The following is a 13,020-nucleotide window of genomic DNA, read 5'->3' on the forward strand; positions in this document are numbered from 1 at the left end:
TGGGATGCGGGGGAGGAGAGGACGGTGAGGGGCGGAGGGCTGCAGAAAGCCCCCAGCCCACCCAGCCCGGATGCCGGCTCACCACGGGGTCCAGCTCCATGCTGAGCACTGCCCGGAAGCAGCCCAGCAACCTCTGTGCCCGCACCAGGCTGGTGCTCGGCGGGTCCTGCAGGGGCCGGTAGCCCGCCACTGGGTAGGTACCACCGAGTTAAGCCAGCAACAGCTGCTCTGTGGCTCAGCACGCCCACCGCTCCCGCCAAGACCCCTGCGGTGGGGCCTGGGCTCCAGGGCAGGGCTGTGAGGTCAGACTGCCTAGTCTGCACCACACCCCTCCCTCCCCTTTCTCTGTGGACTGAACCTCCACTTGCCACTTCATGCTCTTCACTGTTCAACTAAAGCAACGATGGTTAGTGTAAGCATCATCCTTGACATTCACCTAAGCCTACCCGTTCACTCCTCACGGCAGCAGGGCCCGCCCCAGCCCACAGAGCTCTGGGAGCAGGGAGCCCTGCTCCTAACTTCCTCAAGCGCACCCAAGCGGCCCACTGCCTTCTTCATAAAAGGATATCGCAGCGGACGGCTGCCAAAGTTGAACGCCACAGACTCCTTAAAGGAGAGGCTGATGGCTGGGAAGTAAGCCATGCCCAGGCCCCTGGATAAGTTCTCAAAGGCGGTGCCCAGTGACACACCATTCCTGGAGCAGAAAGGAGGGCCCGTGAGCCAGGGCTAAGAAAGAAGGAGGTAGCTGAAAGGGACCCGTGAGCAGCCCTCTGTCGGGGCTGCCCACCCTCCGGCTGCCAGAGCCAAAGCCCTTACAGTAGGGCCTGGACCGTGAGGGCAGCCTGGGGTGCCCCAGAGGCCAGGCCTGGGGACAGAGGGGAGACTCACAGGGAGAAGGACAGAGTGCCTTCATCCAGGTCGATCAGGCAGCTCACGATGTCCCCCGCTGCCCATGCCTGCCAGGGGAGGACGCCGTGCAGATGAGCAGGAGCCCAGGGCCCTGCCCACGCTGCCCCTCCACCTGCGTCTGCACTGCACCAGGGGAGACTGGCCCCAGGACAGAGGACCTGAGTCCGTGCCCCCTGTGGTGCCCTCCACCCCCTCACTGCTGCCCGCACCGAGCCACGGGAGGGGCAGAGGGCAGGTGGCAGCTGGTGAGGTGGCCTCACCTTTCCGTAGTTCGTTGTGGTCACGTTCCACTTGCGTACCCGGTTGCCGTCGTAGGCATAGGAGTTGTGTGTATCTCCAACCCCCTCCTAGGGAGGAGCCATCCATGAGGTCCGGGGAGTGGGGAGGGGCAGGACCAGAGCCCGCCAGGCACCAGCCTTGGACCCACACGGCTCTACTGAAGGGGGCTGATGCGCCCAGGGAAGGCAGGAGGGCTGTTTTGGGGCCGCGGTGTCCTGGGATGGGGTGGGACATGGTCCTCCTCCCGAGGACAGTCCAGGTGAGGGTCCTCAAAGGACCGCATTGGGCTGGGGGTTGCCTGAGCCCTGCTGAGGCCTGGGCAGGGCCCCTCTCCGCCGGTACCTCCTGATTGAAGCGGCAGTTGATTGTGCACCAGCCAATCTGCATGAGCCCCTGGGAGGAGATGAGCACCTCGTAGATCCATTTCCCTGGAAAGAGTCGTGTCAGACCCTGCAGGGTTTTAAACAAAAACTGCCTCCTGCCTGAGGCCTGGGCCCTCGAACTCCCTGCCAGCTCCCTGGGCCATGGTGGAGCATGGTCTCACCTTTGTACACACACGTGGTGGAGCGGATCGTCCCAAAGTTGCTGTGTCCAATCACCTGGGTGGGGAGCAGGGGGTGGTGAGCCTCCTCCTGGGCACACGGGGGCCTCCCCAAGGGAGCACAGTCCCATGCCAACTCGGCTCGCCTCAGTGGCGACACCTGTCGTGGCCAATGCTGAACCGTGCCGGAACAGGGCGGAAGGGCCCAGGCCCGGGTCAGGAGGGATCCTGGGCTGGAAGCATGATGGGAGGGGGCTGTGTTGGGAAGACCTCGGGGTTGGGGTCACACCAAGAGCGTTTCGGGGCTACTGTCAGGAAGGTTTGGGGGATGGGGACTCAATGGGCCACATCAGGAGGGGCTTGGATATGGGGCCCCAGGCCTTGCCCTTGCTCACCCCCAAGAGGTCATCATCCACTAGAAGCAGCCCTTCAAAGCCACCTGTGTGGTCGAGGACCACAGTGGACGGGCCAAGCCGCCCCTCAACCTGTTCTGAAAAACAGAGAAGAGGGTGAGGGGTTGGGCCGGGCACAGGCTCAGGCAGACACAGAGAGGGCACCGAGCCCCCCAGGCCCACCCAGCCCCCGAACCCCCTTCTAGATTGACGCTGTCATCTACCCTGGCTCTCCTCGTCTTCCTTGTCATCCACATGTAACAGCTGGTCCAGATGCTCTGGCAGGTTCTGGAAGTTCAGGGGTTTCCTGGGGAGAGTGAGAGGCTGAGAGGGGGCCCCCAAGTCCTTGAAACCAGCCAGATGACGCCAAACCCCTCTCCCAGTCCCCTTCTCCTGAGCTGAGGAGGGTGGCTGCCCAGACTCCAGAACAAGGGGTGTGCCAGTCCCACATTCTGGGATGCTGGGGGTCAGAGACTGGGTTATCCACTAAACTTGGAGCATTGCAAGACTGATTTGAAAAGAAAAAAGAAGAAGAAGGAAGATCCCTCTGTCAGCCTTAATCCCCTCATCTGTACAAATGGAGCAGCTGTATGTCAGAGATACTGTGAAGAGTCCGAGCAATAATGCTCCCTGTGCAGCCCAGGACCTGCCCACTCCTGAAGGTGGCTTGTTGATTACGCCTGGGCCAGGAGGGCTGGGAGAAGCGCAGAACCCCAGGATGCTCAGTACCAAGACCAGCCAGTCCAATCCTTGACCCCAGGTCTGTGGTCCCATCCAGGGAAGCCTGTGTGTTGAATGAGACATGTCCTGGGAGGATGCAGGGCTCAGCCCTCTTAGCTTCTGGCTGGCTGTGTCCTGGACCCACCTGCAGAGGAGAGGAGAGCACACGGCAGGCCACCTGCCCCGGCCAGAGGGGCCGGGAGGATGTGTCTGAGTGGCCCCCTCATCCTCCCAGCACACATGCCCAGAGGAGAAAGAGCTCTGCCTAATGCTGGCCAGCTAATCCTGAGCTCAGCTGCTAAGAATAGCCAGGAATGAGGTGGTGGTAACTAGCAGGGCTCCAGGAGCAGAGGCCCAAGGCCCATCCGGATCCAGCCCACAGACTGCTGGCACCTGCTCTTCCATGTCGAATCCCAGGTCACAGCCTGCTCACCGCCCGAGAGGTCAGGCCCTGGAAGAGCACATGGATGGGCCAGCACACCGACTCTATGGCTAAGTAGCTTCAGCCCAGGCCCAGGGGCCGTATGTTCCCACACCATGAGCTACAACTGACCTTGAGCTGCAAGAAGGAGAGACTCACGAAGCCTCCTCCCCACTGCTGTGGAGCCCCAGGTCAAGGCCAAGAGGCAGCTGTGCAGTGGGGTGCCTTGCCAGTAATGTGGAAGGCTGGAGCCCCTCTGTGTCTTAACACCCCCAGCGGGCCCACAGATCAAGCAGGCTTCCTCAAGGGCACTTCTTACAGGCCCACGCTGGGAGGGCTGCCCCAGTCCTGTGCCTGCTTTTAAGAGCAGCTGCGGGCAGGCAGTCTGAGACTCGGCCTCAGTGAATGCCTGCAGCACCTCCCATTTGGCCACCCTCAGCCCTGGCCTGGCCTTTCTGGCCTGCCCAGGTCCTGACCCAGAATTCTGCGTCCCCAGCACCACTGACTAACGGCTCCGCCACCTGCTCTCACTCCTGGCAATAGCGGTGCCAGTGGCAGCAGGATCACTCCTGCTGTCACATGAGGGAGGGATCGGGTGGCCTGGGGACAGGCCAGGACTGGGGCTGGGATAGAGGCGGGCCCAGCCCTCCACAAGTGGAAACCCTTTGGCCACCATGGCTGCTAAAATGGAAGGGGGGCCCTTTGGGCCTGCCCAGTGAGCAGAGACTGTGCAAGACAGAACACGGCCGGCTGGCGAGGGAGCTGAGACACAGGGACACCCATGCCTCACTGCAGGAGGAAGAATGTTCAGAACCCTTTGAAGAAGAAGAAATTCACCAGCAGTCCTACGAGTGACTGAGATTCAAACACTCCAGGCACGTGATCCCAACCCTGGGCGTCCATGCAGCACTGTTTACAAAAACCAAAGCCCCCCAAACCAGGGCAGTGCTCAGGCAGATTCCTGGCCCTAAAAGATGCCCACCAGTATCAATCTGTAGCGTAGAAAACCAGGCAGGAATAACCTCTGATGACAAAAACAGGATTTAAAACTCCGATAAGCTTTTGGGGTATGTCCATGCAGTGATGGTTTCTCAGGTTATCTGTGTCACAGCTTACTAGATGGTGTGCTTTAAATACACGCAGTTTATGGTATGCCACTTATTCCTCAATAACTTTAAAGAAACTGACAGTGACAAAAATTTTAAGCAAATTTCGCACACGACAAAACCCAAACTGCATACATTATGAGATAACACAAAATGGAATCATGAGCGGTCGTTTATATTAGAAGAAGATGGCAGATGCTTTTGCTTCTACAAGTTGCTGCTAAACTGCACTTATAACTTGGAAATAAGCTCAACTTAAATACATTAAATGTACAGGGAATAAAGGGCTGGTGGAGTCTGCATATTATAGATCCAGCAGAGGCTACAGAGGGCCAGGGTGCGTTGGAGGTAAGGGCAGGGGCGCACAGACCAGATGCTGCGTGTAGAGCAGGTGTGAAGTGCCACACTGAGGACTAAGCCTGCACCGTGCCCCTGACCTCCGCTACTCCCTCAAGGGAGGTACCAGCACCGCCAGGGCAGAGACTCTGGTACTCTCTGGGCCACAGGTCTCGCAGTCAGGAGCATCAGAGCGAGGACAGAACGCAAGCCAGCCTCCCCAGAGCCCAGCCTCCCTCCCCACACCCCAGCCTCCTGCCTCTGGTCTGGCCCCGCAGAGGAAGGGGAGAGCCATCCGGCCATACCTGCTGGTGGCTGCCGCGGGTCTGTGATCAGGAGAGGCAAAGACACGGTGCAGGTAGTCGCTCAGCAGCTTCTCATGCACGATGCCTGGGCCACAGGTTAGAAGGGAGAAAGGACGCATGGTCAGTGTGGCTCCCAGCCCCTGCCAGCACACAGGCCAGAGGAGCAGTCCCGGTGGGTGCCCTGCTCCATGGCTGCTGGTGGAGAAGAGGCGGCTCATAGGTCCAGGGAGGTGCAAGAGGGCCTGGGGCTCAATGGACCCGGGACATGCTTGCCTCTGTGTCTTCTTCCTGCTTCCCTCAACACTGGGAGCCTCCTCCCTGCCCTGCCAGCCCTTACCTGTGACCCTGGATCTCTCAGCATCTGAAGTCAGTTTGTAGCTCTTGCGCGAGAAAGCCATGCCGCCCTCCTTGGACGCCATCTTTCATCTCTTGTGGGCAGCCTGTAGTCCTGAGGGCTTAAGCAGAGGCAGAGCCTGTCTATTCGAAGGAAGCCAAGGGCTCCCATGTTGACCTCAATCCTGGGGTGTCAGGAAGGCCTAGGAACAGGTGAAGCCGCTGCACGGGCACTCACACACGCATCAACCCAGGAAGTCTCTCACCGCTCTGCCAGACTCTGGGGCCCTCCAAGCAGGGGTTTCCCACTTCCTACACAGGGAGGGTGGGTGGGGGTCTGACGGTGGGACAGACCTCACCTGGCCCAGTGCTCACCCAGGCCCCAACAGGGAGCAGATGCCAGATATGTGTTTGTTAAACCAAACTAGTAACGAACGCCTCAACCCAGTGGGAAATCAGACCAAGGCGTCCAAAGGGAGGTGGCTCAGGAGCAGAGCTCCTGCATCCTTCTCAGCTATCAGCCACGCTGGGTCCAAATGTGGAAGAGAGAACCCTACACCTAGTCCACCATCCAAAGGCCTTGGTGCCATCTCCAGCTGCAAATCTTACTGACATCCAAGGCCAGGACCCCCTGCCTCAGTTCCAGGATCCTCCTCCCTTCTCTATTCCAAAGGTCTGCAAGTTTTCTTGTCCCTACTCACACACACAGCATCCTATCCCCTTACAGCAGCACCCCTGCCCTCATTACAGAACACACTGTTCCCACTGCTGTTCGTCCCCCACACACCATGGTGTTGCTACAGCTGCTTCCGAAGGGGCACTGAGTCGCTGGTGCCAGCCTTACTGATCTAGAGTTGTGCAGCCCAACACAGCAGCTACTAGCCACATGTGGCTCTTTAAATTTCAGTTCAAGTTTCAGAGGGCTTCCCAGGCAGAGCTAGTGGTAAAGAACCCGCCTGCCAATGCAGAAAGACCTAAGAGATGCGGGTTCAATCCCTGGGTCGGGAACAGTTAAAAAATTTTAAAGTCAATTTCTCAATTACAGCGGTCACGTTTCAAGGATTTCCGTGGCCCCATGTGGTTAATGGTTACTGGACTACACACCAAAAATAAAGAACATTGCCATCATCACAGAAAGTTCTATTAGTCGGTGCGGCTGTAGAGCCTAGTCCGCCAGCAATGCCTGAGACAGAACTCCTCTCTGTTATCTCACCCCAAACAGCTCCTCTGCTCCCGCCACACACTCTTGCCCGCTCCCAGTCGGCACCACGCCTGCCCCTCAGGAAGGCGACTCCCTGCCCTGCCGCCCAACACCGGCCCTCTGACACAGAGCAGGTGCACGACAGGTTAGACGTCGTCATGGAACCCATGAGCAAACCTCCAGACATCCACTCCAGGTGTCAGGTGTTGAGGACCCAGGTGGGAGGCGGGCCTTGACTTGCCCGGGGGCTCCCTGCCACGTCGTCCCGTTCAACCCCGCCGAGGGTTCCGGGCTCGGAACCGAAGCCACCCCCAAGGACGCGAGGGCACCGCTAGTCTCCCCCAAGTCGCCTCGGTCCCGGCCCCAAGCTCTGGCGGACCCTCCAGGCCAGCTCCGGCCCGGACTCCGGCACCACAGGCTGCGATCCCTCGCGCGGCGAGCACTTTCACAACTGGACGGGCCGGGGACGCAAGGGGAGCCACGGGGAAGCCCGCCCATCTCGGAACCCGGCCGCCCCTCACTCACCCCCCAGCCTCCGCCGCCGAGTCCCGGCTCACAACATCCGCCCAACACTCGACTACGGCGCCCGTCCGTGGCCAAACCGCGGGCCGCCGCGCACGCGCACGCGCACGCGCACGCGCACGCGCACCGACCCGCGCCCGGCCTCCGCTAGGTGGCGCCCCTCTCTGTAGCCTCCAAGCCGGGATGTTCCCGGAGCCCGCCTCGCCCCGACTGCCCAACCTCTTTCGCCTCCGTCCCCTACCTGCGCGGGAGGAGCTCCTGGCCCAGCCGTGCCGTTAACGCTGTGTCCTGAGAGACCTTGGCCGCCTATCTTTCTACTCCTGCCCGTATTTGGAGATCCGGCCCAAAGGTCCGCTAGGACGTCCGAAAGGCTGCTCCTCCCAAGGGTCTCTGCCACCTGTCACCCTCACCTCCATTCAGGCCAGACGCGTGGCCTCGCTCACCTTTCCCAGGGATGGCACCTCTGGCCGGGCGAGGAGAGCTTCCCTGGGCTCTGCTGACAGAGGCGTAGGCAGACCTGCCCCCGTGGGGGCCCATCAGTCATCAAAGCAACAGGGAATTTTCTCCACTTTACAGGGGAAAGCTGAAACTCAGGAAAATTTAATATCACCACTTTAAGGCTGGAACCCTGGCCCCTGGCAGCAAGCATATCCATACAGCCCTTCCCTTCAGAGGGGCCTAGGCTGTGAGGGCTGCACACCCCCACCCCACAGCACCTCAAGTATCCCCAGTGAACCCTTCCAACACTGCCCACTATATTGGGAGGCTTCTTGGGGGTAACTATGCCAGAGTGAGGGCCCCTGTACCTCACCTAGGGGGCTTGAGACCTGGCACCACCCCCATTACTGCCACTGGGTCTCAGGTCAGATCCCAGCAAGCCTAGAGTGGGGGTGTGGAGACAGAGCCACCCAATCCCGTAGGGACAGGTTTCACAACTTCCCGGATGGGGCTGTGGTGGGTCACAGTGCAGCCTCCAGCCAGGAGGATGGGGTGGCTGCCACTCCTGCTGCTTCTGATATGGTTCTCAGGGGCCCCTGGTAAGTGCCCTTCCCCTCAGCCCTGATCCCCATCTGCCTTCAGAAAGGGGCCGGCCCCAGGCCCATCCTGCTATCTGAGCCAGGAACTTGCTTTCCTACTGAGCCTGTAGCAGTGAGTGACCTTGGCTTCTTTCACAGAGCTGGGCAGCCAAAGGAACACAAACACATTGCCTATTCAGGCCTGCGGTGAAATGTCTGCTGTAGCTTTGAGGCAGTGTTAGGACCATAGACACATACACACATGCAGGCATTTATCCCTTATGAACCAGACCTAATCCTCCTACCTAGCATATACCCTTATGCTGGTTAGGTGGCTCAGACAGTAAAGAATCTGTCTGCGATGCAGGAGACCTAGGTTGGGAAGATCCCCTGGAGAAGGAAATGGCAACCCACTCCAGTATTCTTGCCATGAGAATCCCATGGACAGAGGAGCTTGGCAGGCTACAGTCCATGGGGTCGCAAAGAGTTGGACAGGACTGAGCGACCAACACTTTCAGCATTTACCCTTATGCTGGTTAGAACTTAGACTTGGAGTCAGAATGCTTGGGTTGGGCCTTTGCCTTGTTAATAAGATAGCTCTGGGCCTTCACATCCTCACGTGAGAAACGAGCTAGCATAAGCTCCATAGGGCCAGCACCAGCAGGCACTGCGCTCAGAGTATATGTTTTACAGCTGAGCCCAGTGCCTTGCCCACTAAACAGGTGCACTAGTGATTACAGTCACGTCTGAGCCTGCTCCTCCCATCCAGTACAGGGGTCTGACCCTTGAAGGGTCACTGACCCACTCCAGAGGCCTTGTATTTTGATCTCCTGAATGAATAAAGTGTGCACATGCTGATATGCATGTGCTGATTCGCATGCCCACCCTGCAGGGCAGCGCTCGCCCTTGAATGACTTCCAGGTGCTTCGGGGTACGGAGCTGCAACACCTGCTACACTCAGTGGGGCCCGGGCCTTGGCAAGAAGATGTGGCAAATGCTGAGGAATGTGCAGGCCTCTGTGGGCCCCTCCTGGACTGCAGGTGAGTGGCCACTGGACCTAGATAAGACTGGAGGGAGCGGAACCTGGGCAATGGTGACCCTGTGCCTCTTCTTCCCAGGGCCTTCCACTACAACTTGAGCAGCCATGGTTGCCAGTTGCTGCCATGGACCCAGCACTCACCTCATACACGACTGCAGCGTTCCGGGCGCTGTGACCTCTTCCAAAAGAAAAGTGAGTGGCTGCGAAGGGTGCTCTGGGGAGAGGGCTGCTGAGGTCTCCAGCCTTATTGATTCTGGGTCTTTTGCTCCCAGACTATGTTCGCACCTGCATCGTGGACAACGGGGTCGAGTACCGGGGCACTGTGGCCATCACCGTGGGTGGCCTACCCTGCCAGCGCTGGAGCCACAGGTTTCCCAATGACCACAAGTGAGACAGACAGCAGCTTCCCTCTGCTTCTGCCCGCCTGGCGCCGCCCCCCCCCCCCCCCCCCCCCCAGCTCGCACTGTATTGCTGCTCTCACAGGTTCACACCCACACTCCGGAACGGCTTGGAGGAGAACTTCTGCCGCAACCCGGACAGGGACCCGGGAGGTCCCTGGTGCTATACAACCGACCCTGCCGTGCGCTTCCAGAGCTGCGGCATAAAGTCCTGCCGAGAGGGTAAGCGGCTCCCGGTCAAGCCTGGGGCGGGAGGCGCGTGCCCACGCCCGTCCACGAACCCATCGGCCCCGTGTGTCTCCAGCCGCTTGCCTTTGGTGCAATGGCGAGGATTACCGCGGCTCAGTGGACAGCACCGAGTCAGGACGCGAATGTCAACGCTGGGACCTGCAGCACCCGCACCCACACCCCTTCGAGCCCGGCAAGTACGCGGGGGCGGGCTCGGCGCGAGAGGAGGGTGGGCAAGGGGAGGGCCGAGGTCTCCAGGGGCGGGGCGATAGAATGCCCAGTGGATGGGATCAGACAGGGGAGTACCAGGCTCTTGTTTACGCCTGGCCACCGCCCCCAGGTTTCTGGACAAAAATCTGGACGACAACTATTGCCGGAATCCGGACGGCTCGGAGCGGCCCTGGTGCTATACCACCGACCCGCAGATGGAGAGAGAGTTCTGCGACCTCCCCCGCTGCGGTACAGCGTGAGGGCGGGGCCTGGGAGGGCACCTGGGATACGTGGGGGCGTGGCCTGGGGGCGAGAGGCAGGGCTGGGCGTGACCCGGCGAAGGGCCAGAGACCCTGGGGCTCCGCACCAGCCCGCGACCGGGTCTCAGCTCCGACTCCGGCTCCGACCGGCCTCGGTCCATCCAAGGGTCCGAGGCACAGCCGAGCCAGGAAGCCACGACGCTCAACTGCTTCCGCGGAAAAGGCGAGGGCTACCGGGGCACAGTCAACACCACCGCCGCGGGCGTGCCCTGCCAGCGTTGGGATGCACAGCTCCCACATCAGCATCGCTTTGCGCCGGAAAAGTATGTGTGCAAGTGAGTTGGCTGGCAGCCACTGGGAGCTGAGTACTCCTGGGGATGGGACCTGAGGGGGTGTCCCGGGCGGCGCTTGAAGGAAGGCGAGACCTGGGGAGAAGCTGAAGGCTGGACTGCGGCTCCTGCTGGCGGGCTGGGACCCACCTGGGCTAAGCAGCGTGCCTGCTCAGAGACCTTCGGGAGAACTTCTGTCGAAACCCCGACGGATCGGAGGCGCCCTGGTGCTTCACATCGCGGCCTGGCATGCGCATGGCCTTCTGTTACCAGATCCGGCGCTGCACCGACGACGTGCGGCCCGAGGGTAAGGCCTAAGCTGGGGCTGGAGGCACGGAGCCAGAGGGCTAGGGCGAGAACCGGCTGACGGTCTCCCTTGTCCGCCCACTGCAGACTGCTATCATGGCGCGGGGGAACTGTACCGCGGCTCTGTTAGCAAGACCCGAAAGGGCATCCGGTGTCAGAACTGGTCGGCTGAGACGCCACATAAGCCGCAGTAAGCTTGTCCGCGCACCTGGCACCTCCCAGACCCAGGCCACAGGCCCCAACCGGGACAACGCCTAGGGTGCCAAGCTTAGGCATCTTGGTCAGTGCTTGGAGTGCTTGGGGTTACCCTTTGATCTTGCTCCCCTCTTCGGCCTAGGTTCAAGCACACTTCTGCCCCACACACGCCCCTGGAGGAAAACTTCTGCCGGAACCCAGACGGGGATAGTCACGGGCCCTGGTGCTACACCACGGACCCAGGGACTCCATTCGACTACTGTGCACTGCGGCGCTGTGGTAAGCACCCGCGACTCAACCCCGGCCCCGCCTTTAGCCTCCACTGCCAAAGGCTGGCTCCCTTAATGCTGAATTTGGATCTTTCAGATGATGACCAACAGCCGTCCATCCTGGAGACTGCACGTATGGACCTGGGCCAGGCGTTCCTTGTGGCCCCTTTGCACCCCCAGGTCCATCCAGTCGGGGGTCTCACCCAGCACACTCTGTCCCCCAGACCAGGTGCTGTTTGATAAATGTGGCAAGAGAGTGACACGAGTGGACCCGTTGCACTCCAAGCTGCGTGTGGTCGGGGGCCAGCCTGGGAACTCACCCTGGACAGTCAGCTTGCGCAACCGGTGAGGCATGACTGCCTGACTCCCCAAGATGGGCTGAAGCTATATCCTCTATGCCTGTGCCAGTAGCAGGGTGGGAACCTGCCCCCATCTGGAGGGGACCTGGAGATGGCAGGTCCAGCCTGGGTCTCAGGACCATTTCCTAACCCGCATTCCTGCAGGCAGGGCCAGCACTTCTGCGGAGGCTCCCTAGTGAAGGAGCAGTGGGTTCTGACTGCCCGGCAGTGTTTCTCCTCCTGGTGAGCCTCCCTTAGGTTTGGGGACCCAGTCCCAACCCCCAGCCTTCGTCTCCCCCTCAGCCACCTTCCCTGGCAAGTCACCAGGTGAGCGCTGGGCGGCAGACCCTGAGTCTCAACTCATCTAGCAGAGCTTCTCTCTCAGCCATATGTCTCTCGTGGGCTATGAGGTGTGGCTGGGCACCCTGTTCCAGGACCCACAGCCTGGGGAGCCAGACCTGCAGCACATCCCAATGGCCAAGATGGTCTGTGGGCCCTCTGGTTCCCAGCTTGTTCTGCTCAAGTTGGAGAGGTGTGTGAGAACTCAAGAGGGTGTGAGGTGGGGTTGGGCCTTGTGGCCTCAGACCCTGAAAGCCCTCATTCTCGCTCAAGACCTGTGATCCTGAACCAGCGTGTGGCCCTGATCTGCCTGCCCCCTGAGCGGTATGTGGTGCCTCCAGGCACCAGGTGTGAGATTGCAGGCTGGGGTGAGACCAAAGGTAAGAGAACAGCAGAGGCGTGGGCTTCTCCAGGCCAATAGGCCCCAACTTGGTTCCCACCCGCAGACCCTCTCCTTCTGCTCATTCCCTTCACCGTAGGTACAGGGGATGACACGGTCCTGAACATAGCCCTCCTGAGTGTCATCTCCAACCAGGAATGTAATGTCAAGCACCGAGGACGCGTACGGGAGAGTGAGATGTGTACTGCAGGACTGCTGGCCCCAGTGGGAGCCTGTGAGGTCAGTGGCAGGGTCCCTGGCCAGCTTCACCCCCGAGGGGGCTAGTCTCTGCCACAGCCCAGGCCCCCCTTACCAGTTCTTGCACCTACCAGGGTGACTACGGGGGCCCACTTGCCTGCTTTACTCATGACTGCTGGGTCCTGCAGGGAATTATAATCCCCAACCGAGTGTGCGCACGGCCCCGCTGGCCAGCCATCTTCATGCGTGTCTCTGTGTTTGTGGACTGGATTCACAAGGTCATGAGGCTGGGCTAGTCCCAGCCTCAATCCTGTGTGCCTTGGCAAGCCTGAAGCTTTCTGTCCGACATAAAGCCACCTTTCCTCTTGATGTCTGTGCAGGGTGCTTCTTAGCCTCTGCTTCTGGGGAATGAATTGGCAACCCCGCAGCAGGGCCTGCGTGACTCAAGCCC

The 13,020-nt window shown here is 60.3% G+C and overlaps 2 protein-coding genes across 22 annotated transcripts in view; one reads left to right on the top strand and one right to left on the bottom strand.

Moving 5' to 3' along the window:
- The window catches only part of RNF123 (ring finger protein 123), a 25,470-nt gene extending 17,822 nt beyond the window's left edge, over window positions 1-7,648 (bottom strand). For 4 of the 10 annotated variants that reach the window (XR_015151649.1, XM_086367982.1, XM_086367986.1 and 1 more), the window contains exons 1-11: window positions 7,069-7,186; window positions 5,347-5,464; window positions 5,010-5,094; window positions 2,346-2,428; window positions 2,125-2,219; window positions 1,733-1,787; window positions 1,531-1,616; window positions 1,170-1,256; window positions 889-956; window positions 569-694; window positions 83-197 (exon numbers count right to left, since the gene is read on the bottom strand). Coding sequence is in view for 8 of the 10 variants with exons in the window: in XM_086367982.1 (XP_086224108.1) it covers window positions 83-197; window positions 569-694; window positions 889-956; window positions 1,170-1,256; window positions 1,531-1,616; window positions 1,733-1,787; window positions 2,125-2,219; window positions 2,346-2,428; window positions 5,010-5,094; window positions 5,347-5,428 (882 nt within the window). In the remaining 2 variants the exon portion in view is untranslated. Of the gene's footprint in view, window positions 1-82; window positions 198-568; window positions 727-888; window positions 957-1,169; window positions 1,257-1,530; window positions 1,617-1,732; window positions 1,788-2,124; window positions 2,220-2,345; window positions 2,429-2,850; window positions 2,991-5,009; window positions 5,095-5,346; window positions 5,465-6,720; window positions 7,187-7,508 lie in introns of those variants that run through there. The other 6 variants (XM_086367984.1, XM_086367985.1, XM_086367989.1 and 3 more) reach the window with 6 other exon arrangements.
- On the top strand, window positions 7,639-12,938 carry MST1 (macrophage stimulating 1). 12 transcript variants are annotated; one of them, XM_086368005.1, is made up of 18 exons: window positions 7,639-8,102; window positions 8,974-9,121; window positions 9,200-9,312; window positions 9,393-9,507; window positions 9,604-9,740; window positions 9,823-9,943; window positions 10,087-10,205; window positions 10,383-10,551; window positions 10,722-10,852; window positions 10,939-11,041; window positions 11,189-11,325; window positions 11,413-11,448; window positions 11,540-11,660; window positions 11,819-11,896; window positions 12,039-12,185; window positions 12,266-12,372; window positions 12,472-12,611; window positions 12,704-12,938. In XM_086368005.1, exons 1-18 carry the CDS (start codon window positions 8,009-8,011, stop codon window positions 12,863-12,865), a joined length of 2,178 nt encoding a protein of 725 aa, XP_086224131.1. In that variant the 5' UTR covers window positions 7,639-8,008; the 3' UTR covers window positions 12,866-12,938. The 12 variants fall into 12 exon arrangements, 6 of the variants coding, with proteins under 6 accessions (XP_086224131.1, XP_086224133.1, XP_086224130.1 ...); XM_086368007.1 differs by having other exon boundaries at window positions 8,003-8,102; window positions 10,383-10,539; XR_015151652.1 differs by having other exon boundaries at window positions 8,009-8,102; window positions 9,823-9,939; window positions 10,383-10,539.
- Window positions 12,939-13,020: the final 82 nt, after the last annotated feature.

The sequence above is a fragment of the Bos grunniens genome, chromosome 22 (assembly GCF_055505025.1).
Source record: "Bos grunniens cultivar Pamir isolate PY7600 chromosome 22, Bosgru_T2T1.0, whole genome shotgun sequence".
NCBI classification, from domain to species: Eukaryota; Metazoa; Chordata; class Mammalia; order Artiodactyla; family Bovidae; genus Bos; species Bos grunniens.

Coding starts and splice junctions, on each gene's coding strand:
- MST1 (XM_086368004.1), top strand. CDS start 8,009: ATGGGGCTGTGGTGGGTCACAGTGCAGCCTCCAGCCAGGAGGATGGGG. Junction 9,508..9,603: donor AGGTTTCCCAATGACCACAA/GTGAGACAGACA, acceptor CTGCTCTCACAG/GTTCACACCCACACTCCGGA. Junction 10,853..10,938: donor CGACGACGTGCGGCCCGAGG/GTAAGGCCTAAG, acceptor CGCCCACTGCAG/ACTGCTATCATGGCGCGGGG.